This window comes from Macaca fascicularis, chromosome 3, assembly GCF_037993035.2.
Source record: "Macaca fascicularis isolate 582-1 chromosome 3, T2T-MFA8v1.1".
Lineage (NCBI taxonomy): Eukaryota > Metazoa > Chordata > Mammalia > Primates > Cercopithecidae > Macaca > Macaca fascicularis.
The window spans coordinates 122946789-122972015 of NC_088377.1; the positions used below are offsets into that span (position 1 = coordinate 122946789).

Consider the following 25227-nt stretch of genomic DNA (forward strand, 5'->3'; position numbering starts at 1 on the left):
AGTGGTTTTCCCGGTGTAGAAAAAGGGAGAAGAGAGTTGAATTTCTGCTTGGCAGGTAAAGGTTTTACAATTCACCCTCATTCTAGGAGACAAAACTGATCAGAAATTATTATAAAGTATAGAAAACAATAGAATACCTACTTAAAATAATATTTTTTCCCTTTGCCTTCAGGGTACACATGGAAACCCAGGTATCAAAGGTGAGCGAGGACCAAAAGGAAACCCGGTAAATGAATAAACAGCTTTTCTTTAAACCAGCATAACTCCTTCTAGATTTTTTTTTAAAACAACAATTTTAAAAATAAAAAGCATTGTAGTATATGGCAAAAATCTGACAACTTTTGTGAAGAGTACAGGATGTCCACTTCCTATATTATCTATCTTATTTCTGTTAGCTTGTATTCACAAATTCTGAGTAACATATGAACATTTTAGTCAGTAAGTTTAGGAAACCTGGGGACATCAAATAAACAGAAACTAGTACTTAAACGATAGCACCCCATCTTATTTAGGACAGTGTTTCATTAACTGCTAATAAGTGTTCCATATCAGACTGACATTGGCACTTGTGCTTTTAATGGGTCTACTTTTAATGAATAACTGACAATAATAATAGAAAAGCCACCAGATAGTTTCTCACTCCCAGAGCATCTTCAAGTACTTCTCCAATTCTTTTCTCTGAGTACCTACCAAAAAATAAAAATAAAAATAAAAAAATAAAAAAACTTCCTAGGCTTTTAAAGAAAACATTCACCTGTTCAGATCATTGTTAGGATTTTGGTTCCAAGTTCAAGAACAACAGCAGGAATCACAAAGAGAAAAGTAGATATAACTATGTGAAAATTTAAGGCAAAATTCTGTGTAATGAAAAAATAATAATTAAAGAAAAGGAAGTGATATACTTTGGTTGTGTCCTTACTCAAATCTCATCTTGAATGGTATGTAGCTCCCATAATTCCCACATGTGGTGGGAGAGACTGGTGGGAGGTAATTAAATCATGGGGAGCGGGTCTTTCTCATGCTGTTCTTGTGATCGTGAATAAGTCTCATGAGATCTGATGGTTTTATAAGGGGAAGTTCCCCTACATATGCTCTCTTGCCTGTCATCATATAAGATGTGGCTTTGTTCCTCCTTCACCTTCCTCCATGATTGTGAGGCCTCCCCAGCACTGTGAAACTGTGAGGCCATTAAACCTTTTTCCTTTATAAAGACACCAGTCTCAGGTGTGTCTTTGTTAGCAGCATGAGAATGGCCTAATATAAGGAGGGAATATTAAAGAAATAGAAATATCAGGGAATATTTGCATCAAATGTAATGGACATTGGCTTAATTTCTATAGCATATTGAGTTAATTTCTGAACACAATTTTCAAGAGAGGAAACAAAACTAGTAAAGAAAAAAGTAAAGGCACATTTAATTTCATTAGGTAATAGAATAAATAGAGAGAATGAGATATCCTTTAGTAGTGATACTTATGAGGATTTTTTTTTCTCTTGGTTTTCTAGTTCACGTCGTTTGTTTTTGTGTGTGTTTTGAAGTTTAAAAACATTTCTTTCATTATAGTAATTAACACAGCAATATTAAAACAATAATAACTAATTATAGCAATGTGGCAGCGAAACTGGTTTGCTTTTCATTGCAGGTAACTTGACAAAAATAGTTTGGGAGCAATATATAAGAGGCACTCGAGTACTAACAAAGTTAACTATTAAAAATTAACTCATAAATGAACTCTAAAACAGCCCTATTAGAAAATTTTTAGGGAGGTAATGAAAAAAAATCGTAAGTTAAATGCATAAAAGTATTTTTGGCAATTGTCTGCTTGTCAAGGAAAGGGAATATAGCAACCTTGAATAGCTTTACAACATACACACACATGCACAACCAAACAACCCTATGCTCGCTCATCTTATATACGTTCAAACTGATGCCATCATGTCTTCTTTTTGTTGTGTTAAATACCCATTAGAAATGTATGTTCACGTTTTATTTCTTTGGTTTGTAATTTTGTGCCACAGAATATATTTTCTTAAATCTTGCTGAAATCAAGCAATTACTCTTGAGGACATTTTGGAAAACATTCCAAAGCCCCTTAGAGAAAAACCAGAGTGACTGGCTCCAAGTGACTATAATGCTGTATTTGAGAACAACGGCTGTGTTGTTCAACCGGGATGTGGCGTAAGCTGTGAAAATGTACCTGGATCCTGCACCCTACACATCTGGCTTCACTCCAAAGGGCAAAGTTTATCTGAGTTGCTATTTTTTTTCTTTTTGCCTAGATTGCATGGGTAAAATGTCAATGGGAAAGACTAAAGATGTTTCCTAATTGGGCTAAGCTATTAATCTTCTGTATAATGCATTTTATTGAACAACCAGTCACTCTTCAGGGTTGTGGAATTTTGACTGTTTTTTGTTTGTCACAGGGCGACGCTCAAAAAGGAGAAGCTGGAGAAAGAGGTCCTGGGGTATGTACACAACTGGGATGCCTTCCTAAGAAAGTCATCCTAGGTTACTGATTTTGTGGTTGACCATTTTGACCCCTATAGTGCAAGTACAAAAGTGATTTCTATCTACCCTGTGCTCTTGATGGCTCAGGAAGGCAATCAGAAAGATATGATCTTAGAATTAGAAATGTGGGGAGCAAATACTCAGCTCAACAGGAGTGAAAACGGGAGCAGGAGTGTCCAACCCTATCAAATTCTCTGATGCTTAATTTGACATTGGTGAAAGGCTCCAATGAGAAAAGTATTTGCTTTATTTCTTACGTTTTTAAAGATAAGGAATAAGTTAGAATTTCAGGAGCATAAGAACTACATGGTCTAAACTCTGCTTTTTTAATCCAATTCTACAGACATAATAAAATGTATCATTCTATTTGATTTGTTATCCCCCAAATTAGAAGATAGTAGATATTGCCCAAGAACAAATTACAATGTGTTTCTTATTTTGCACTTTTCTGACATTGCAGTAAGTGTATCAAATAGCAGAGATGTGTACAGTGAATAAAAAGAAGACCATATGACATTGCCACTCTCTGCTTGTCCCCCTGGATGTGCCCTGGACTTAGACCCAGAGATGTTAAAAACTGTTCTCTTGGTATTTTTAATCAACTTCATTAAAAAATCTGACAGAAACTTTGGTAATGTCAACAAAAAACTGAAATTTGTGTTATTCATTCAGGAAACATTTCTTAGGTATCTTCTATGTATAAAGCATACGAGTATGTAAAATAAAACTAAGATAACATAATTGTATTTTTAAATAGCTTATTATCTCATAGGAAACAATTCTACGTTCATCTTCTATTTCTCATTGACCACACACTTGGAAGTTTTATTTCCTTCGTGAAGTTTCTTTTTGTAAAAAAAGTCAGTCTAGGCAAAGTGACTCATACCTGTAATACCAGCACTTTGGGAGGCCTAGGTGGCCTTAAGTGATTAAGGCCACTTGTTCGAGACCAGCCTGAGCAGCGTAGTGAGACCGTCTCTCTACAAATAAATAAATAAATAGATAATACTATTAATAAAAAAGTCATGCATAGAACAAAATTTTGTAGTCTGACTCACATGTAACTGCAATAATAGCTTATTTATTAAATAGGTTTCTTCAGCTGTCTAAATAAATCTGACAATTCTATTTCCATACTTGAAAAATATAGCTATATGAAAGACAAAAAATCCCATTTGGAGAGAACTTGTTGCTGCTTAGAGTTGCTAATTTCCCAGGCCATGTAATATTCATTATTGTATTTCTTGAAGGGCCATGGGCAGTGACACAGTAGAAAAGGCTGTACGGGATTCACAAGGGTGACACACAGAAGACAGCAGAAGTGCTGGCCCCTTATTTAGTGTGAAATAGAAGACAGTAGCTTAAAGGTCACTGTCTCATCAGAGCTGATAAAGGAATCTGTCATGTCCTTGATGTTATATATTTTAGACTGAATTTGAAAGGAGGACCATAATGGATACAAATATTTATACACATTTTAAAGGCCATTACCTCAGCTCATTTTCAAAGCCAATTTCTTTCAGAGTCTCTTTGAAACATTTTTAGCTGCAATAGTTCATAGTTTAAAAGTCAATATAACAGTTTTGAAGGGACCATTATAGGCCATCACTTCTACAATGACTTTCAGTGTACATTATCGCCTCTAGTTTGGGCCCGAAGGGCAAGAAAATTGATATGAAAAAATACCTGAAACAGAGAATAAACTGTGATAAAGGGAAAACAGATTATTTTCTTCTCCTCAGTAAATGCACATTTCTCCAAGCACAAAGAGAAATGAAACAGTTTACATTTCTATGGTCTAATTTTCCAGACGGTATAGATGTGTTTTTGTTATACCTTGTAATTGAAAAATACCTAATCCTTATTCTAACTTTGCCTTAGAGTATCATATTTTACTTTTTCTTCTCTTTTTAAATTAGGGAATTCCTGGGTACAAGGGTGACAAGGTAAGTTGGTAACAACAAATAGATAGACCAGAATTTCAAAAAGAAAAACAGAAACAGAAATGTACTTATGAACTTGATAAAAGTTATTTTCTTTGTTTTTGTAAGTCTGGATTCCCTCATTCCTTAGTTAACATAAAACAATAATAGAACTTAACATATGGATGTGTGTTATAGGGATGGAGGGTACCATAAGATTCCTGAGATTAGAATCCAGCCTCCTTCAGCTTTGCAAACATGAATTATTTTAATAGAGAACCCCAGTGTATAAGCCATGCAGCACAGGTATGCAGGCTAAAAGTTTCTTTACACAAACAGATTCAGCAATACTGCAAGTAGGTTGCTCCCTTGGTGCTTAACTTCCTATGAAAACCTAGACACCAAATCCTCTTCCAGGGGAAAGAGAGGATTTATCCTGGTTAAGCAGTGAAGAGCCACTGACTTCGTTGAATTAGGCAACTGGGTAGGTAGAGCTCTCAGGGGAGTAAATTTGGCAAACAAGCAAACTAAAGGTATGGGTTGGTAGATGATTTGATGATTATTTGTGAGTTACAAATTAGGATACCAAACTGCTTTAAAAGGGTTTAACAAGTTGTACTGGGGCTCAGGAGCCTCTGAGAGTGCTCACTGGTTCATTGATTAGTCTGTCCCACAGTTCTCATTATTATCAGATTTTCTATCTGAATCAGAACATGCACCTATCATCCATTCCATCCTACAGGGCTACAACCCTCAGGCATGGGAAAGAGGCTGGAACTTTAGAGGGTCCAGCTGTGAGTCTCCTCTGGCCTCCCTACTTCCCATGGAGCCAGGAGTCTGCAGGAGGTCTGTGCTTCCTTCTCCTGGATCATACATTGGGTAACCAAGACCCCAAAAGGCCTGTTGCTGGGAGGGCATACAAAAACCTCCTTTCCATATCCAACATCTTTCTAGGCTGGAGGGGGAGCCAAATGGGAGCTGTTTGTTGGGGCAGGAGAGGTCATGTAGGGGGCTTTGTTGTGCTGCCGGGGGCGTCTTCACATGTGTGCTCATGCTCTTCTTGCTTTGGAAGGAGTTGGAGGTGGGAAGTGAAGTGGGGGCCAGGCTGCAGGGGTCTATGTCTGGAAAGGACCTCTGAGGGATTCACAAGTCTTTTAATTCTTTATTCCTTTTGAAGACCTATTTGTTAAAGAAGGAAGCCAGAACATTATTAGTTTAGTTATAACTTTCAACTATTTAGACACATGGTATGTGGGCTTCCACTTACACTCTTGCCCTGAGCCCTGCAAATATTAGGGGTGAGCCTACATGCAAGCCAATAAATATATCCTAATTGCTGAAAATGTTAGGCCTCCAAGGGGAAGAGTGTAAGAAATCCCATGATTCTACACTTAGCAGCCTTAAGAACTTGGGTAACTCAACGTCTTGGAGTATCTGTTTCTTCAACTGAATGGATAAAATTTGTACAGGCCTGCCAAATTTACAGAGTGGTTAGAGAACCAAATAGTGGGTGTGACAATGTATTCCAAAATGTTGGCTTGTCTACAAATGTAAGTGCCACTATGAAGAGGAAAGGAACAAATATTAGTATGAGAAAACTAAAAAATTTTCACAGTTGTTATATTATCAACTGTGTATATAGTTGAGGAAAATTATGGGTGCTCTCCTCCTCCATTTTGATTTATATAGTGAGGTAGTTATCAACACAAGGAAGCTTTATACATATATTTTTTGAAAAGATTCATTTTACTTTCTGGAGAATTATTGATTCACTGGAAGAGTTCTCACTTGGAAAATACAAGCTGTCAGAGGAAAGTGACCCTGAACCATCGACATTCAAACCAGAATTTCACCAGGAGCAGCAGCATCAGAAAATAGAGGCTGAGAACAGAGCTGATCTGTTTATGGCTTTCTGAAGTACTCGCTCTCTGAAACTATGTAGTTGTGGTCATTCCACAGGGATTAATGAGCCTACCAAAAAGGAAAACGCCTTTGCAGAGGCAAATAACATGAATACAATATTTTCATTGATGGCAATCTGTGCCCTGCAAAAAACAAATGCTCTTCCTCCGGCCCCTATAGCTAACAAATCTGTCTGGACAAATGGAATGTAAATTCTAGCCAAAAGCATTTTGAGTGTATTTATGGTACTTTTCTGTTTTATATTTTGGTGGTTGACTCATTTTATTCCCATCCAAAATTATTAAATTAATTGCTTTCTAATTGATTCTTCAAAAGTGATTTTCCATTTGCATTCAGAAATAAATGTTCAACTTGTTCTAAGTGAAAGCTCAGTTTTTCCTGGGTCAGTTTGACTCACAAAAGGATGTGAAGAGAGAACAGATTGCTTTTGATCAGAGGCATAGCTGGCTCTAAGAGTCATACCTCCCTCTTCCCTGCTTCTGATGCCTGGAAGAGCCCAGGCAGTACCCTAGGCAGAAATGTTAGGTTAATGGAAAGTGACTTGCAGCCTATAACTGTGTGCCTTGTTCAGCTACGGGTGACTGATAAGAACATGGACTTGAGAGCCTAACAGACTCAAGTCTGTGGTCATGAACAAAGTATGTTATCTCTCTGAGCCTCATTTTACTTATCTGTGAGTGGAGATATGTATATATACCTCACAAGGCCGCTATAGGGATTAGCAATAATGTAAAGGCTATGGCACACACTTTACATTCATAATTGGAAGTTACAATTGTGATTTCCCTCCGTAGAGCACTGCCATTAAAACTGTGGTCTGCAAGCCGGTTGCCAGTCTGTGAATGGTTTGTTGCTATTCTGCAGCAAGATAAAGCTTCCACCAGCATATAAATCCACTATATCACTACGTATACTGTTTAAAGTTCAGCTGACATTTATTTTTTATAGCAAGACATCCATGATGAAGGAAGCAATGCATTGATTTACATTTGAATGCAATTTCCTTATGTCATTGTGTAGTGGCACTTCCAGTAACATGCTGTAGAGCAGTACAGAGGCAGAATAAAGCAGCAGCAGCAGAAGCTAGTGTTGAGAGCACTGGACTAGGAGTCATTGGGTAGCCTGTACATTTAAGTAAATCATTTGACATCTCCAATTGTGTTTCCTTATCTTGAAAGTGAGAATTGAATTGAGGATCAAAATAACGATATATATATAAAAGCATTTTGAAAATTCTAAATTGATTTATAAATGAGATAATATTAATATGATTATGAAACTTTAGTCATTTTTCTGACTGTCACCTTTTAGTTCTAATTATTAGAAACCTCAAAAGTCTGATCTAATGAATTAGTATTCAGAGGTCCCAATTCTCATTCTACTTGAGGAAACTAACCTTTTAAAAATATTTATTTTTATTTTAAAATTTTAATTGACAAATCTAAAAAGCTCATATTTATTGTCTTGTATAAAATATAATTTGATAAACGTGTACATTATAAAATGGCTAAATTGAGCTAATTAACATGTGCATCACCTCACATAATGATCAGGTTTTGTGGTGAGAATGCTTAAAATATACCCTTTTAGTGATTTTCAATACAAGACGTTGTTATTAATGATAGTCATCATGTTGAAAAATAGATCTCTTGAACTTACTGCTCCTATCTAACTAGTTTTGTATCCTTTGACCCACATTTCCTAAGTTTCCACCCATTCCCCCTGGTAACCACCCTTCTACTCTGTGCTTCTGTGAGTTCAAATTTTTTAGATCACACATATAAGTGAGATCATGCCATATTTGTCTTTCTGTTCCTGGCTTATTTCACTTCACATAATGTCTTCCAGGTTCAGGTTCCTCTATGTTGTTACAAATGACGGGATTCCTTTCTTAAAGGCTAAATAATATTCCCTTGTATACCACATTCTCTTTACTTAACCTTCTTAATTACAAATTTTTAGTCTATAAAATTGGATTATATTTATCTCAGACAGTTAATGTCAGATTAACTGAGATAAAATATGATACACTATCACTGATAAACTCTAAAGCACAACTCAAATGTTTTTTCAGCAATATTCTAGGGAAGACAGGGAAGTAGAGCATAATAGTGAAAAATATGTAGCATGCTTGCTGCCAAGTCCCGCTCTCCTACAGCAGACCTCGCTAACTCATCATGGCACCTGTTCCCACTAACTCACGATGCAATCTCATCTCAGAACCTTTCTCTCACAGTTCTCCAGGTGAACACTACTGGGTGATCAAGGTTGGTACTCAGGCTGAAGCATGGTGTTCTTGAAAAAAAATAGGAATTCCAAGTTAGAGTATCTGGGTTCAGACTCTGATTCTTTTACTTACTAGCTATTTGATAGAGGGAAGTTATCTTGTTGAGTTTAAATGTTCTCAATTATAAAATAAGAATGACAAAGCTCATCTCGTTGGGCCGTTATGTGGATTCAGTTAAACCACATATGCAGAGGGCCTCTCATATGCAGAGGGCCTCTAATATGTGGTTAGATGCTAGGTTTCTTTTCTTCTAGTTTCATCCCTTTCTTAAAAATGTCAAACCTTATTACATTGTTCCTGATTTGTTCCTGTCAAGTTAAGGATGACTCATGGGTAAAAATAATCAGATTTCAGTGCCCATACAACTCACAGTATTGAGGCTAAGATTGTGTAGAAAGCAGCAGAGTGCTTATGTTACAAGAGTGCTGGGAATTTAAAAAACAAACAAACAAACAAGCATTCTTAATAGTGAATGACTGCAAGTGTTCTCTTATTTATTTCACTTATTTATTTTTTAGGGTGAACGTGGGGAATGTGGTAAACCAGGAATAAAAGGTGACAAAGTAAGGAACATGTTTTTAAAATGCTTACAGCTGTGATCCCTTTTGGGTTGCGTTTCCTTAAGGGGAAATTCCTGGGCTGAATTATGGTGATCTCACTACTAGAGTTGGAATTAATGGCTCAATTTTTCACATCTGTAAAACATGTGGTAGAAAACAAAGTGATGCCTGACTCAATAATAGAGCCCCCAAATGCCTTTCTTATGGACCATTAAGACTTCATTTTGTGACACCCTGACCTTGGAGGCCACACCTCCTGAACGTTACGGTAAAAAGAATTATTTAACCGGCAAAGTTAATTAAAGCTGCAGTTGGGTCAGAGTAGAATTGCTTTCCAGATGCAAACACTGAAAACAGGCACTTTCCAAACTAGTGTGAAGAACTCTGAAATAAGTCAGTGAAATAGTTATAAACAGTGTGGTGCAACTAGACATAGAGATTTGGACTTTTGAAAATGTAGACACAGACAATTGGATAGATATTCACCTTTATTTAAAAAGTAAATATAGGCTGGACACAGTGGCTAACGCCTGTAATCCCAGCACTTTGGGAGGCTGAGGTGGGCGGATCACCTGAGGTCAGGAGTTTGAGACCAGCCTGACCAATATGGTGAAACCCCATCTCTACTAAAAATACAAAAATTAGCCAGGCAGGGTGGTGTGCACCTGTAGTACCAGCTACTCAGGAGGCTGAGACAGGAAAATTGCTTGAACCCAGGAGGCGGAGGTTGCAGTGAGCGGAGATCATGCCACTGCACTCCAGCCTGGGTGACAGAGTGACCCATCTCAAAAATAAATAAATAGAAAGCACTTAAATTTGGCAATAATATTAAGGATGTTAAATAGTTCCTCAAAAGGCCAAATATATACAGAAAGTATATCTGAAACATGATGTTAAAGGGTCCAAAAAAGTGCAGAGTAAAAATAAATAGTTTTCATTATATTAAGAACTATTAACATCATGCCACCAAGATACCACACTTTTTCAGTTTCTATGTTATAATTCTGGAAGGGAGTCAAGGAGAGAAAATGAGGCAGAAGGTTAGGAGAAGAGGGTGAGATAATCACACTGGCCCATGGAACTAAATACTTTAAATAGATTGAGACTTTCTGAATGCTTTTAAACTACTGTAGAGTTAAAGGTCAGGTGGATCTGCAAAAGGTAGGCTTAGTAATTATCTCTAGTCAAAATGGGAAATATGAAAATAAATAGGTTCTTCCTGGAGTATAACTGAACATGCAAGAAGGACCTGGATATTGGAAATACAGAAAAAGGGACACACATAGAATAGAATAGAAATGAAAGTCAAACAATATCTGGGAAAACTAGATGAAATTAAAATGGTTGACAAAGGATATCATATTTCATTGACTAAGATGTCAGGGATTGTTAAATGTCCCATTATTTTCCATGCCAAAAAGGAATAATGAAAAAAAAAAAAACCCACTGCCAATTATAAATATAAGGTGCAATTGATTGTAAAATATACCCCAATGTCAGAGGTATAAAAACGTGAAAAAAATGTGTCTTAGAGCCGGTGAGATATCGTGTCCTTGACACAGAGAGTTTATACAAGTTTATTTAGAAAAACATATGAGCAACATGAAGAGATACAGAAGTGGAAATTAAAATGGCTAATAAATAAGAAAAAAATCCTAATACAGTAGCAATCAGATAAGTGAAATTAATATATTAACATGTTCGGCCGAGGTGGAAGGATCACTTGAGTCCAGGAGTTTGAGACCAGCCTGGGCAACATAGTGAGGCCCCGTCTCTACAAAAAATTTAAAAATTAGTTGGGCATGTGCCTGTAATTCTAGATACTTGGGAAGCTGAGGTGGGAAGATTTCTTGAGTCCAGGGGGTTGAGGCTGCATTGAGCTCTCATTGTGCCACTGTACTGCAGTTAGGTTAACAGAGTGAAACCCTGTCTCAAAAGAAACAAAATAGGCTGGGCATGGTGGCTTATGCCTGTAATCCCAGCACTTTGGGAGGCCAAGGTGGGCAGATCATCAGAGGTCAGGAGTTTGAGACAAGCCTGGCCAGCAAGGTGAAACCCCATCTCTACTAAAAATACAAAAATTAGCGAGGCATGGTGGTGCACACCTGTAATTTCAGCTACTCAGGAGGCAGGAGAATCGCTTGAACCCAGGAGGCAGAGGTTGCAGTGAGCCGAGATTGTGCCATTGCATTCCAGCCTGGGTGACAGAGTAAGACTCCATCTCAAAAACAAAACCAAACCAACAATAAAACAATAAAATATTATATCAGCAGCATGGGCAATTCAGGAGGCTGAGGTGGGAGGATTGCTTGAGCCTGGGAGGTAGAGGCTGCAGTGAGCTATTCCAGCCTGGGCAACAGAGCAAGACCCTGTCTCAAACAACAACAACAACAAAAAACAACAACCAAAACCAAACACACAAAAGTATTGTATCACCTATCAAATTAGCAAACAGTGAAGTAATTTATAATACTAATTGTTGATGGGGAGCTCATAAGATGAAGATACACTCTTTCATATTCAGGTAGTGGGAATGATTAACAAACAAATTTTATGGAGGAAGTTTCTCTCTCTTTATTTCTGTATATGGCATGTGAGACAAAAGAGAGCCAGCGAGCCTTAAATGTGCTTATGGTCTCTGCTTCCGTCATCCTTTTCTAGGAGACTATTCTTAGGAGTGAATCAGAAGTTGGACAGAGATTTATACATAAAGATGTTCACTATAATATTACTTAGGTCAAAACTAGGGAAATGAGTAAATAAATTATGGTAGTTCCCTATTCTTGTGTATTATCTGTTTACTATGAGTTTTTAATGACGTGGAAAAAGGAAAAATACTTTTGATACAATGTAAGGCCAAATAGGTAGGACACAAAATCAGACATACACTTTGAACACATGATTTGAAGAGAAATATATTGGGAATAAAACTGGACGAAAATATGCCTAAAATGTTAACAGCATTTGCCTCTGTGTGATTTTTCAAATTGTTTATTTACATGTTTCTATAATTGTCAAAGTGTGTCAATAGTTAACAGGTTATACTTTGATAAGCAAAAAAAAAAAAAAAAGTGGAAATCTGGGGAAATAAAAACTAGACCATGTTCTCCCTCACAAAATAAATTTTAAAGGGTTTCCTGGCTATGGGACAGAATGAAATATTTTCTATTAGAAGAGTATTGACTATAAACAGTGTTTTGCCAAGTTCAATGGTTTGAAGATGAGCAAAAGAGTGATCTAGGTATCATGGAAATGCACTACATTGTTAATTTAACTGACATTACCCTTTTGGAAGGAAATAATATTCCAGTAAGTTTATAGCCCTCTAAGGAATCTTATAAAATAAAATAATTTCTTTACTCTAACCAAAATGACCAAAATGTCAATATGTAGGCAAGGCACTTACATCTAAAATTGTATTTTCATGGAGGTTGTTTACTGAAGGAAAGTTTGACACTCCTGCCCCTTGGCTTGTTAATTAGGATTATTTCAATTTATTGCCTTTGATGTTAAGATAACCAGGGAAGATGGCAATTACTGATAACACATTTCCTTCCCTCTTACCTAAAATCACTGCACATTGAAGATGTATATTTAGAGAGACTTACTTTCAATTTTTTTCCACAGGGATCCCCAGGACCATATGGACCAAAGGGACCCAGAGGAATTCAGGTAAGGGGGTTAAAACCAAATCTAAGTTTGGATTAGAATCACCTGGGGAGCTTTTAAAACATCCTCTTACCCACTTGCACCCTCTGCCAATTAAATCGGAATGTCTAGGGATTGAAGCCAGGCATTAACACTGTTTAAGATCCCCAGATGATTCCAATGTGCAACAAATTTTGGAAACAACTTCCCTAATGTTTTCATTGACTTAACTAAAACTCCCTAAAGATAGGTACCATCAGGCAAGTATTAGTGAGTAGCTAAGGGTGTGAAGTTAAAAAATTAAGAGTCTGGAAAGACAGAAAGTCAAAGTGGCTAAAAACAGGATGTAACTATTTTTGCACTGCTACTATAATGTAGTTGGAAAAGTTATACATTTTATCTAAATCACAGTATTTATATTGTTCTATAACTATAGATAATGTTCTATAATATGGACTGATTCTCTAAGGCATTTAAGTTAGACATCCATAGATTTCAGAAAATAATTTGAATCTTTTCCTAGCCTAGGAACTTACCTCTTCTAAAGTTATAGTGGTGCTCTATGTGAGGAGTTAATTTCAGTATTTCAATAAGCCTACAGAAAATTATAATTTTACCCAGAATTTCCTAGACACCATCTAGTTAACCACTAACTTCTTTGCCTTAGCCTGGAAACGTCAGAGCTAGGCAGTAATTCTGGTTATCACAGATTCATTGGAAGCTCTAACTTCAGTTACATATGCCTTAGATATTTTAAAAAAGAAGATGCTTAATTGGCAAAATCTTTTTTTGAAAGGAGTCGAGAACGTTGGAATAACATTGGAAACACAGGTTTAGTAAACAAACATCTCGTTAGTTAAATGTTTGTTCTTAGCATAAGTGCTATTTTAGAAGCTACTTATTTGATGCAGGAAATTTTATCTCATCCTACTTCTCGATTGAATGTGATTTCAATTAAGCTCTGAGTTACACAGTCTAACTTCTAACGCCAGGATCTCCAGGGACCCTAGAGAATGATTCATTCCTGCTGGCCTTTTGTACACAGAACTAATTCTTGGTTTTCATCCTGGAGCAGGGAATTAGTGGACCTCCAGGAGACCCAGGCCCAAAGGGGTTTCAAGGCAATAAGGTAATCTTACCCTTTGATTAAAGACAGGCAGAGTGCATTTCCCCTAGTGCACTATGGTAATGTATGTTTTATTAGGTAAAAGTCAATGGATTCTTTGAGGAAGTACCTTTGGAAATGCATAATAACCTGCAGATGTATACAGAGCATCAAGTCCAAGTGCATTCAGGAAGTTGGCAGCATACCTTTATCATTTATTATTATATTATTCAAAGGGAGGCATTATTAACTATAAGCCATTATCTAGAATCTTTGCTGTGTTTCCTTCTTACTCCTGATTTTTATTTATTTTATGGTTCATTGGAAACCGAAAAGCAATAACAAGTGACACAATTCAAACCACTCTATTTCTCAAATGTAATGCCACCTCAATATACAGTTTATAGGGGAAGGAAATTTACAATTGTTATACCAACAGAAATCAAACCTTTTTTAATTACAGGGAATTCTCAACCATCAGCACCATGCTTGTAATATCAGTCCACAGAAAACCAGCCAAGACAGATAGGGAGGGGTTGAATACAAGCCATGCAGAACAAAAAGATGCAGATGGGAGGGGTCTTTAAAAGCCTGGTTATAAGGCTCTCTTTTCCAATGAGAGTGACCATTAATTTGCTAAAACAAGCTTTTTTAGTTCCTTTTTAACTCTTCTCAATGTTTAGTAAATTTCACGGACATAGTAAATATCCAGTAAATGGTGTCGACTTAGTGATTTGAGTGGTATGAAATTTGTGGCAGTAATAAAAGCAGAAGATGCCATCCTCAACTGACCCTAAAGAAAGCCAGATTTTTAAGGGTGATATTAAACTGAGGTTGTAGGGAGCAGTTGGGCTACTTGAGACAGAGGAAAGAGAGTGACAAGTATAGTATTTTTATTGACATAATGACAGTGTGTGATTTACCAGGCCACTTTTAATTGGCAAATTAAAATAGAATGGGCTTCTCAGCAGGCATGTGCTTAGGCTTCATCTGGGGAAACTGTCTTTTTCACTTCTTGCCTACGATTAATTCTCTCTGGGGAAAGAAATGGCCTTGTTGAATATTGATGAACAGAAGTTTTCATAAAATTGCGTTGGCTACAGGTACAATCCTACAGTAAGAAAAAAATATATTTTGACAGCTCACACAATTTTTAGAATTACTTGATTACCTAAGATGATAATTTTCATGTTTGTGAAAAAGAGGCTTAAAGTCAGGGATCAGAGCTGGGGTTTGCAGTAGTGATAGAAGTATAGAATGTTTGAGCCACTAGCGATGTTAGAGATCATACTGGCTTAGCGTTTTCATTTTGGAAATGAGAAATAAAGCCTGGAGATCAAATGGCTTGCCTGAAGCAGAGTCCCAGCGAGGTCCCATCATCTGTAGAGGGCACTGAGGTGGTGCTGGCCTGGAAATAGTGCCTGTAGCTTTGGGTGATGCAGGTTGTGGCTGACAGTTGTGGTGGTATGGTAGGGAATGGTCCATAAAAAGGTGCTCCTCCTCCTCCTTTTCTTCTTCTTCTCTCTCTCTCTTTTTTAGAGATAGGATGTTGCTCTGTTGCCCCAGCTGGAGTACAGTGGCATGATCATAACCAACTGTACCTTGAATTCCTGGGCTCAAGCAATTCTCCTGCCTCAGCCTCCAAAATAGCTAGGACTAGAGGCACACACCACTGTGTCTGACTAAATCGTAATTTTTTTTTTTTTGTAGAGATGGGCTCTCGCTTTGTTGCCCAGTTGAGTCTGGAATGCCTAGCCTCAAGAGATCCTCCTGCCTTGGACTCCCAAAATGCTGAGATTACAAGTGTGAGCCACCATACCTGGCTCAATTCTTTATGTCTAATAGTGTTATCACTTAGGGTTAAAAATTATTTCAATAAAATTTACTTTTTAATTTCAACAGTGCATTAATTTTTAATAATGCATCAAGTGTGTTTTGGGGGGTTGGTTATAATTTTTCTGACATAATAGCACTTTGTGGTTGACTTTTACAGCATAATCATAAAAGGAGTCATTTTTCCAAAAGCATTTGAGCACTTCATCAATTTCCCAAGGGCCTCTCTTTTGTAAAATATACATGACATAAAATTGCCACTTAAGTTTTAATCACAAAGTTCACTGCCAAGTGAACAAAGTTCATTGCCAATTGAAAAGCTGTCAATTTCTAGGGGATGTTGGGGATTGCTGGGAGTCTATGAAGTGGGTGTGAGTTTCCCCTTTTCCCTCTAGTCATAGTTCTGGTTTAAGGTCTTGACTTTCTTACTTTGAAACTATTACTAACTTCTATATAATTTCTACTACTCTTTGGATCTGTTAGCTGGAGATTCATGTCATATTGATCATCAGCTATTTTTTTCATTTCATACATTTATTAGTATACTGTCGTAAAAGTCAGTTTTCAGGGAATGATTTCATCTTGCCTCCCAGAAGGTACTATACTTTGAAGACATAATAAACTATTTTTGTTCCTCAATCTGGAAATAATATTTTATAGTGACATTTACTTTTATCCATTATCATTTTATTAGACAATTTTAAAAGAAGCTGCTTTTGCAATTTGTGCAAAGAAACCCTCTAAAATTCGGTAATTCTGTATTCTCTAATGGGCACAAGGAAGGTTATTTATTTTGAAACTTCTATAGTAGCTAACATTTATTTTTTGTATATTTATTATGTATAGGTAAAGTTTTAAATACTCATTTAATACTAATACCACCTTTTGAGACATGATCTATTCTTATTTCTGTTGTACAGATTAGTCTACTAAGGCACAAAGAGTTTAAGCAATGGGTCCAAGGCTACAGAGCTAGTAAGGGACAGACTGAAGATTGAAACCCAGAAGTCTGCTCTTAGCTACCATATTATATTTATCCCTGTAGGAAAAATTGCTGAATTTCCTGAATATTTGGTCTGAAATAAATGCATTTCTTTCTGACAGTATGTAAAGTTCTATCTGTCTTGCCTTCTGGTGAACTCTGGCTAGGGACAACAGTTTGTTGAAAGGTGCATTTCCACCGGGTTTTAATGTTCATCTGAAAGTGCAGGAAAAAGGAAGGGAATATCTTGGGAGAAAGAAAAGCAGTAATGCTAATTGTGCATTTTCGAATATTATATTTCATATAAGACCTTAAAATAGAAACCTTTAGACTTGTAACATTTGTAAAGATTCCATGAGAGGTTCTAGATAGGGCCTGCCTATGTCTATGAATTTACGAATGGTCTTTCTCTTGAATTACACTCACTTTCTGTTGCTTTAGGGATTGACTTTTCTTCATTAAAGGGTTTTCAGAAAAGGTGGCCAAAGAACAAAAGGAAAAAAAATAACGTGTTAAATCAGGAAAAAATGTGCTCCTGGCCCCGTTTCACAGATTATTTCTGTCAATAATACTTTCCACATGTAAAGTAGCTCCTAGTCTGCCCTGAATGACTTTGTTACCTTAGCAACAAAACATAGATGTTTCTCAGAAAGAAGCCTTAGCTCAGAGTCCACCTCAGCCTCTACCACACATGAAGGTCATCTCGTGGCATTCACAAGAACATCTCGGCCAGGCACGGTGGCTCACGCCTGTAATCCCAGCACTTTGGGAGGCTAAGGTAGGTGGATCAAGAGGTCAGGAGTTCAAGACTCAAGACCAGCCTGGCCAAGATGGTGAAACTCCGTCTCTACTGAAAGTACAAAAATTAGCTGGGCATGGTGGCGGGCACCTGTGATCCCAGCTACTCAGGAGGCTGAGACAGAGAGTTGCTTGAACCCAGGAGGCAGAGGTTGCAGTGAGCTGAGATCGCACCACTGCACTCCAGCCTGGGCGACAGAGTGAGACTCTGTCTCAGGAAAAAAAAAAAAAAAAAAAAAAGGTTGGAACATCTCAATAGTCTCTGAAATCAGAATTGTAATCACACAGGTGCCCAAGACGCCTTATCCCTGAGACCAAACTGAAATTGTGACTTAGGAGAGAACACTGTGCTCTGAGGAAAGACTGAACCCCTAAAAACTCAACGCCACTGCCTTCTATGGGGCTGTCATGGTGGCTCAGGTTGCAATCACATCTCACTCTTGAAAAAGGCCTTTAATTACTAGGAAGAATGGCTCATGATTGGTAGGCCTTTCAAGTCACAGAGGACAAGTTACCAAAACTAATTTTGAACAAATCAACCCAGTGGAACACTGGGTTTGCCCAGCCTATATTAGGTAATTTTTGCCATTTTCTTGATGTCTTTCTGAGGTTATATCTGAAGGGCATTTCCTTCTCAAATCTCATGCAAATCCACTCTTTCCAAGACTCTCTTTGTGCCTTGGGAGGAGGGACTGCACAGTGGCATGTGCAGGAAGCAGCTGGTGACATTTCGAAGTATCCCAGCGTTAGAGCTTCAAGGCCTAAAGGGCACAAGGAGATATCCCTGATGTTTTTTTCCAAATGGAAAGTACCATATGCTAATCCTCAAACAGTTAAAAAATACTGCAATATTATATATTTATCTTAAAAGATGAATTGCCTCCCTTCTCCTAACTGCTTCCATTGTTCTACTCTAGGACATTCATAATATTCCTGCAGGATATTTGTCCTAAGTGTTTTTTCTTGCTGTACAGTCAAGTGTAAGAAACTTAGCATTCTTTTACCTATGATACTTTGTCTTACTTTATGTTCAATTTAAGCTTCTGCGATATTAAGAAAATCCATAGAGAAATAGCACTAGACCGGTCCAGTTTAATAAATGGATATGGTCAGGGTAAATGACTTAAACATTCATCCAAAATGGACAAAAGACCTACTATCAGTGAATGAACTACAACCATGTTTGAAGAAGAGTTCATTGCACAAAGGGTGATAAGGGTAGTACATGAAACATTTAGTTCACCCTAAAGTTTGCACCACACCACAGTTTTTGGATACCCTACTTTTCTGAATCCTACTTTGTCAAGTTTCCATCCCAGTTTCTGAGGTTCCCAAGCAAAGGATATATTTTTCAGGTTAATGATATACTAATGAGGAGATTAAGTAAACAATAGCTAGATGTACAGACCCTGAACTTAAAACTGTAAGCATAGTAAACATCCCTACACAACATCCTGTTTTCTTTAAAGTGTTCTATGAAAAAGGGTTTTGGCAAGAGGGCTAGCTGTCTTCCCTTCAGATATTATATCAGGAATGCATGTGTGGGTATTTCTGAGAACTGGAAGTGTGCTAATCAATTTTCTCTCCTTTGAGCTTCCACGTATTATACCATTAATCATTCCTAGTCTTCTTTCAGATAGGAATCATTGGCAGAAGAACTGGACAGATATGAACAGGTCCATCACTATTTTTAAAAAGTCTAAATCAGAAGATTTGGGAACAATGGGTCAGGAACACCACTATCTGGGGAGATTTAAAAATCCTGCTTTGCACACTCATTCACACACATTTACATGAAGCAACAAGTATTTCTTGAATGAATGAGTGAATAAAAGGTTTTAAATATAATGAGTGGTCAACAGTATCATACTGAAGACAGGTCATGTGTGCAGTTGCCTATGTGGTAACTTAATTTGGCAATATTGAGGTCATTGGGAAGCTTTGAAAGAATACTTTCAGTAGAAGGGTCAAGGAGATGGCAATGAGTCATGGAGAAAACCAGAGAGAAGGATGTAGCAGTCAGGAATACTGACCATTCTTCTAACATGGTTGGGTAATAAAGACAAACAGGACAGTGTTGACCCCCCATCAAAAGCTTCCTGTGCATTAAATAATCCAATGTGTTACTTCTACTTTCTTCTAAAAGTGGCATGAAGACTTGGGGCTTAATTTCTTATTTTTTTTACAGTTTCTTGTGTACAACTTAGAGTCTTACATTTTCTATGTCAATATTTTCATTAGAACAGAAATCATTAATGAAGATTTAGTAGTTTTAAAAATACATTCTTATTTTGGTCATTATTTAAGTACTTGGTTTGGCTCAAAATTAGCTTAGTAGCTAGGTCAACCTACTAAACATAACTAATGTTTCCAGTTGCGGGTTGGAAGTAGTTCAACATCACAAATATGAACAACTATAAAGAATTTTAAACTTTCTCCTCAAACAAGCATCTTGTGTAGATATATTTCAGTTCTTATGTAACTCAAAAACCTCTTTCCTAACATCATGATGTTGCTTTCAACCACTTAAAAAGTCATGATTTGTAACAGGATATAATTCCTTATAATTTATCACTTGAAGTGAAGTAAATCAAGTGAAAACATGTAGACACCTATATTTCTTGGTAAAGAATAATTAATCAAACAAAAAACTGTTTTAAGTTCACAATTCTCTTAACAGAATGACTATATTTTTGGCTTCATGTAAAGCATTTTAAGAATAGGGTACTTGAACATGTCAGCTTTTCTAGTTGTCCAAAAACAATAATTTGCTTTCTGGTTCTTCTGGCAGGATAACAACTTTGAACAAGGTTGTGACTGCTCAGTGTATAGGAAGAATCCCTTTACCATTTTAATTATAAATAGCTGTTAAATGAAGACTCATAGTCAAGCTGCCAAACGATGTGAATGTTTTTCCTTCAGAGATGTCAAAGTCTAAATGCTATTTCTGTTCTGGGCCTAATTAAAGGGAAGGAATCATTAGTAATCCAGCAATTCTTGCTGTAGAGAAGGCTTTGACCTACATGCACATCTGCCCACCAAGACTCTAAATGAGCTTATTAACTCGTTTGACGCAAGACAACTGATAGTGACAACTTGAAGTGGCTGCCAGAACATGTGGGATGTCAGCCAATAGCTTCAAGGTAGATGATTTCTATTCCCAAATTGCTGATGCATGTGGTTCTCAGCAGATGGGGTATATATACTCTGTGTGTGTGTGTGTGTGTGTGTGTCAGGTAAAAGCTCTGATGGACCAAGGAACTGAAAATGCTGCCAACACTTCCCACAAAGTGGCTGAGTCTAACCTGCATGCATAGTCAAAGGGGGGCACTAATGTGGAACAGGATCAGCCACTGCAGTGTCCTCAGAGGGATGTCAGAATGTTTTCTTTGTAATTACATTAATGTCCTTATTTATTTCAAGTAAGTTGCAATAGCAAGTTTGTAACAGAGAAAATTAATTGTATTCCAAGGGTGTTTTTATTGTGGTAAAATATATAATAACATAATATTTATTATTTGAACCATTTGTAAGTATGCAATTCAGTGGTATTAAATACATTCACAATGTTGTATAACCATCACCACTATCTATACCCAAAACTTTTTCATTGTCTCAACATAAACTCTGTACCTATTAACCAATAACTCCCCACGTTTCCCTCCTCCCAGTCTCCAAGGGTGAGTTTTTAAGAAACATTATCACACTGTCATATGCACTCACCTGCTCTCATAAATCAATGGCCTTGTTTTTAGGTTAATGGAGCATGTCCACCCTGAATTTTTACCAGCAACTCATTTTGTGCTGGAGGATTCTAAACAGTGTCTTCTAGAGCTGCGATTCTCAAAAGCTCTCCTAATGGGCTGCTGACTGGTCCTTCCTTTTAGGGAAAATTACTTGCATTTTCTTAGATTTTGTTAAATATAATGAAGTATGACTTTCCTATTAGTTGAAACACATGAATTGCCATGTTTGTAGGCCAAACATTACCAAATATTATCAATTTCATGTGGTTAAACTCAATAGCATTCTAGAAGATGAGTTAAGAGTTACTAAAATGTGGTTCAATATAATTTTTATGATATTCTTCACCAATTCATTGTTATTATGGAGTTTTTTCTGCTTTAGAAAGCGCAAGTAGGTAGAATATGTGGACTGGACTTTTTCTCTTACTTAAGTAGCTGGTATTCAAAAAAGATTTTAGTTGGAGATTTGACATAATAGTTGTTCCAAACTCAGTACAGTTCACTTACTGGTTTGTATGTAGATTTACCTTGTGTGATCACAGTATTGCCAGTTATAATTTACATTACTTTTAACATTAAGTAACAACCAGGTAGACTTTATGTACCTGAAATAGCATGTGCATCAGCTTGGATAAATTATATTTCCTCTTGGCTTATATTTTATTTTAGAGATGCTTTGTCTTCATATGATGGATTTTCAGTTATGAGTAGATTGTAATTATATGACATTTATATTTTTCATCCTGTAATAAAGATATGAATTTAGTCTGCGGTCATACAATTTTTCAAATACTTTAAAAGAAGAATTGAAAAGTTTCAAGAGGCAGTTTGGCATAGTGGTTGAGAGTACTGGCTTTAATGTCAAACTGCTGGGTTTCAAACCCAGTCGTATATTTTACTGGCTGTTTGATTTGGGCAAGTTACTTTACCTCCCCATGACTCAGTCTTCACATTCATGGGGTAAGTTAATAATAGTAGCTACTTCTTAGAGGTGTGGTGAGGATTAAATGAGTTAATACATGTCAGTCACATAGAGCAGCACTTGTTGCATAGTAAGTGCCATATGTGTTGGTCATTTTAATTAAGTAGTTAAGTATTTTGACAACTGTCTTTATACTAATGTACACTAAGTTTATTCTGATAAATTTTCTAAAAACAAGCCTTTTATAACACAACACTTCCTCTGAAATGAGAAACTTGGTGCTAAAAATGGAGCTTGATTTAACAAGTACTTGATAAATATTCACCCCTTCCTTCCTTCCTTCCTTCCTTCTTTCCTTCCTTCCTTCCTTCCTTCCTTCCTTCCTTCCTTCCTTCCTTCCTTCCTTCCTTCCTTCCTCTTTCCAAAAGGAGGCTTTCTTGACCTTTCTTCCAAATCTCTGTATACAGTTATCACTTCACTGAGTTTCAGCTGAGAATGTATCCTGACCATACTTGAACCATTCTGCACCTACAAAATGCTCATCTATCATTTTCTTCCATTTGGAAAGCATTAGATATATGCAATAAAACTTAAAATATTAAAGTTGGTGCCATACATATCTGGGAAATGATTTTTAAAAGTTGCTAAAACATCTTTGTAATGTTAAGAAAATATGATAAAATTGTTCATAATTGTATTATCAAAAAAGGGTAAAGTTCTGTCCTCAATTCAGTCTTGGATAACCATTTTTTATGTATTATCTTAGAGAAATGAAGGATTTGCTTTTGGTTAGAATCAGTACCAGGGATAGGGAATATTATTTGGTTTTCTTAGCTGAATTTTCCTCTTCATTGTGGTTTCATTACTCTTTCAGCTAAAAAAAAAAAAAAAAAAGATTAATTGTGTCTGGGTGAATTGGTAGGAGAAATTGTGTAATAGGTACTTGATATCATTATGTGATTTATATACAGTTGCTCCTAGTTGAAAACCTAAGCAAACCACAGGGAACTCCAGAGGAGCATTTCTACACCCACAGCTCCTTCAACCTAGAACAGGTTTCCAGTTTTGTTCACCTCCCGCAGCTAGCAGAGCCCCTGCTCCCTAGTCAATGCTCAGTAAATGTTTGCTGCATGGATGATTGAGTGAACGATAGTAATGAGGTAAACATTGAGAATGCAAAGCTGAACAAAATCATATGCATCATCCCTACAGTCTAGTGGGGAGGAGATGGAGAACATTCAATGCAAAGTTGCAACTGTAATGAATGCTCAGAAAAAAAAAAACCGGTGGTATCAATACTAAAATAGCGATTTCATCTTATCAGAAAAACCCTTCTTGAAGCCATGCTGCTTAACATAAGATCTGAAGGGTAAGAATCACTATGAAAGAGAGAGGTAAGAGCATCCCAGACAGACAGAATAGACTGTGCAAAGATTCTGTGGCAGGAGGAGCAAGGCAAGTACAAGGAATTCAACAAAAGCCAACGTTGCTGGGGTGGGGAGCGAAGAGGTGACTGATGACAGATGGAATGGAGAGGCAGGGCCTTGTAAGGAACTCTGTCTTAGGGAAAGGCCTCAGAAGGTTTTACTCAGATTAAAATTAAAATTAAAAAATTGCTCTGCAGCAGTGGAGGGAATAAATTGGAGCATGCTAGAGTGGGTGCGAGTAGAGTACTAAGGACTTCGTTGTACTCTGAACAAGAGCTATTATCAGTTTGCTGTAGACTGGAGAGGTGTGGTAGAGGACTGAAGTGGATGGATTAGAGAGAGATTTAGGAGGCATACTGATAGGTGTTGGGATGCATTGCATATGGTGGCAGAGGGAGTGGGAGGTGTCACGAATGACCCCTAGGTTCCCGTTTGACACAGGAGGGATTCTGGTGCCCTTCCCTGAGGTGGAGAACACTGGAAGATGACTATATTGGGGAGTGAAAGATGACAATTTGTCTTTGGAAATGATGAGTCTCTTTTTGAAATTCTCTTTTCCCCCAACTCCCTACAAGACATCTCTATATTCTTCCACTCCCACCTGACTTAAAGGTTGGTCCTGTTCATGGTTCTGACCTGAGCATTCAACCTCGTTAATCACTCTAAACCGCACTGCCCAATAAGGTAGCCACATGTGTCTACTGGGCACTTGAAATGTGGCTGGTCCAAACTGAGATGTGCTGTAAGTATAAGATATACATCAGATTTCAAAGACTTAGCATCAAAAGATAGTAAAAAATAATTAATACTTTAAAAAGTATTGATTACATGTCAAAATGATAATATTTTCTATTTATTGAGTTAAGTAAAATTTATTAATTATAATTTACCTTTTTTATTTCTTAATGTGGCTAGTAGAGAATTTGAAATTGCAAATGTGGCTCACTGTCTACTTGCATTGGACCATGCTGCTCCAGACAGTGGCCCTAGTGTCACCTTGTTTCTGGCCTGTTAGGCTCACAGGGCTGCTGACTGTCCCTAGAACATTTAACATCATTTTATGCCTCATACTCTTACTTTTGTTTCTTTTCTTTTCCATCAGATTAGCTATGATTCCTACTTCTTTGTTTGGATCAAACATCTCCTCTACTATATGAAACTTTCCCAATTCCTTAAGGTAGAATTAAACATTTCTGCCTCAGAGTCTTATGTATTCTGTTAATATCTTTATTATGCTAATTCACATGCTTGTATTTTATTTTATATTCATTTGTCTCTCCAGGCAGATTGTAAGCTTCTGCAAAGTGCAGGTGCAATCTGATTTATGTCTGTAATTAGGTAACCTGATATTCAATTATAGACATAAATTGTTATTTACCTATTATTAGTTTGGTGCTCAAAAAAGGTCTGGTGAATAACAATTAAATCTCTACATATTAAACAGGTGTTGTGTGACTGGTTATGACTTAGATGTTTTGCAGACAATATCTTGAATCCTCTCAACAATGCTACAAGGCAGATATAATTATCCTCATTTTGCATATGGAGATCTTGCAAAAGCTCAA

General features: G+C 36.9%; 1 protein-coding gene across 1 annotated transcript in view; it reads left to right on the forward strand.

Moving 5' to 3' along the window:
* COL28A1 (collagen type XXVIII alpha 1 chain) overlaps positions 1 to 25227 on the forward strand; it is a 180099-nt gene that overhangs the window by 15696 nt on the left and 139176 nt on the right. Inside the window, exons 6-11 of the mRNA XM_005550132.4 lie at positions 173 to 226; positions 2425 to 2466; positions 4429 to 4455; positions 9160 to 9204; positions 12829 to 12873; positions 13925 to 13978. Of these exons, the coding sequence (XP_005550189.2) occupies positions 173 to 226; positions 2425 to 2466; positions 4429 to 4455; positions 9160 to 9204; positions 12829 to 12873; positions 13925 to 13978 (267 nt within the window). The remainder of the gene's footprint in view (positions 1 to 172; positions 227 to 2424; positions 2467 to 4428; positions 4456 to 9159; positions 9205 to 12828; positions 12874 to 13924; positions 13979 to 25227) is intronic.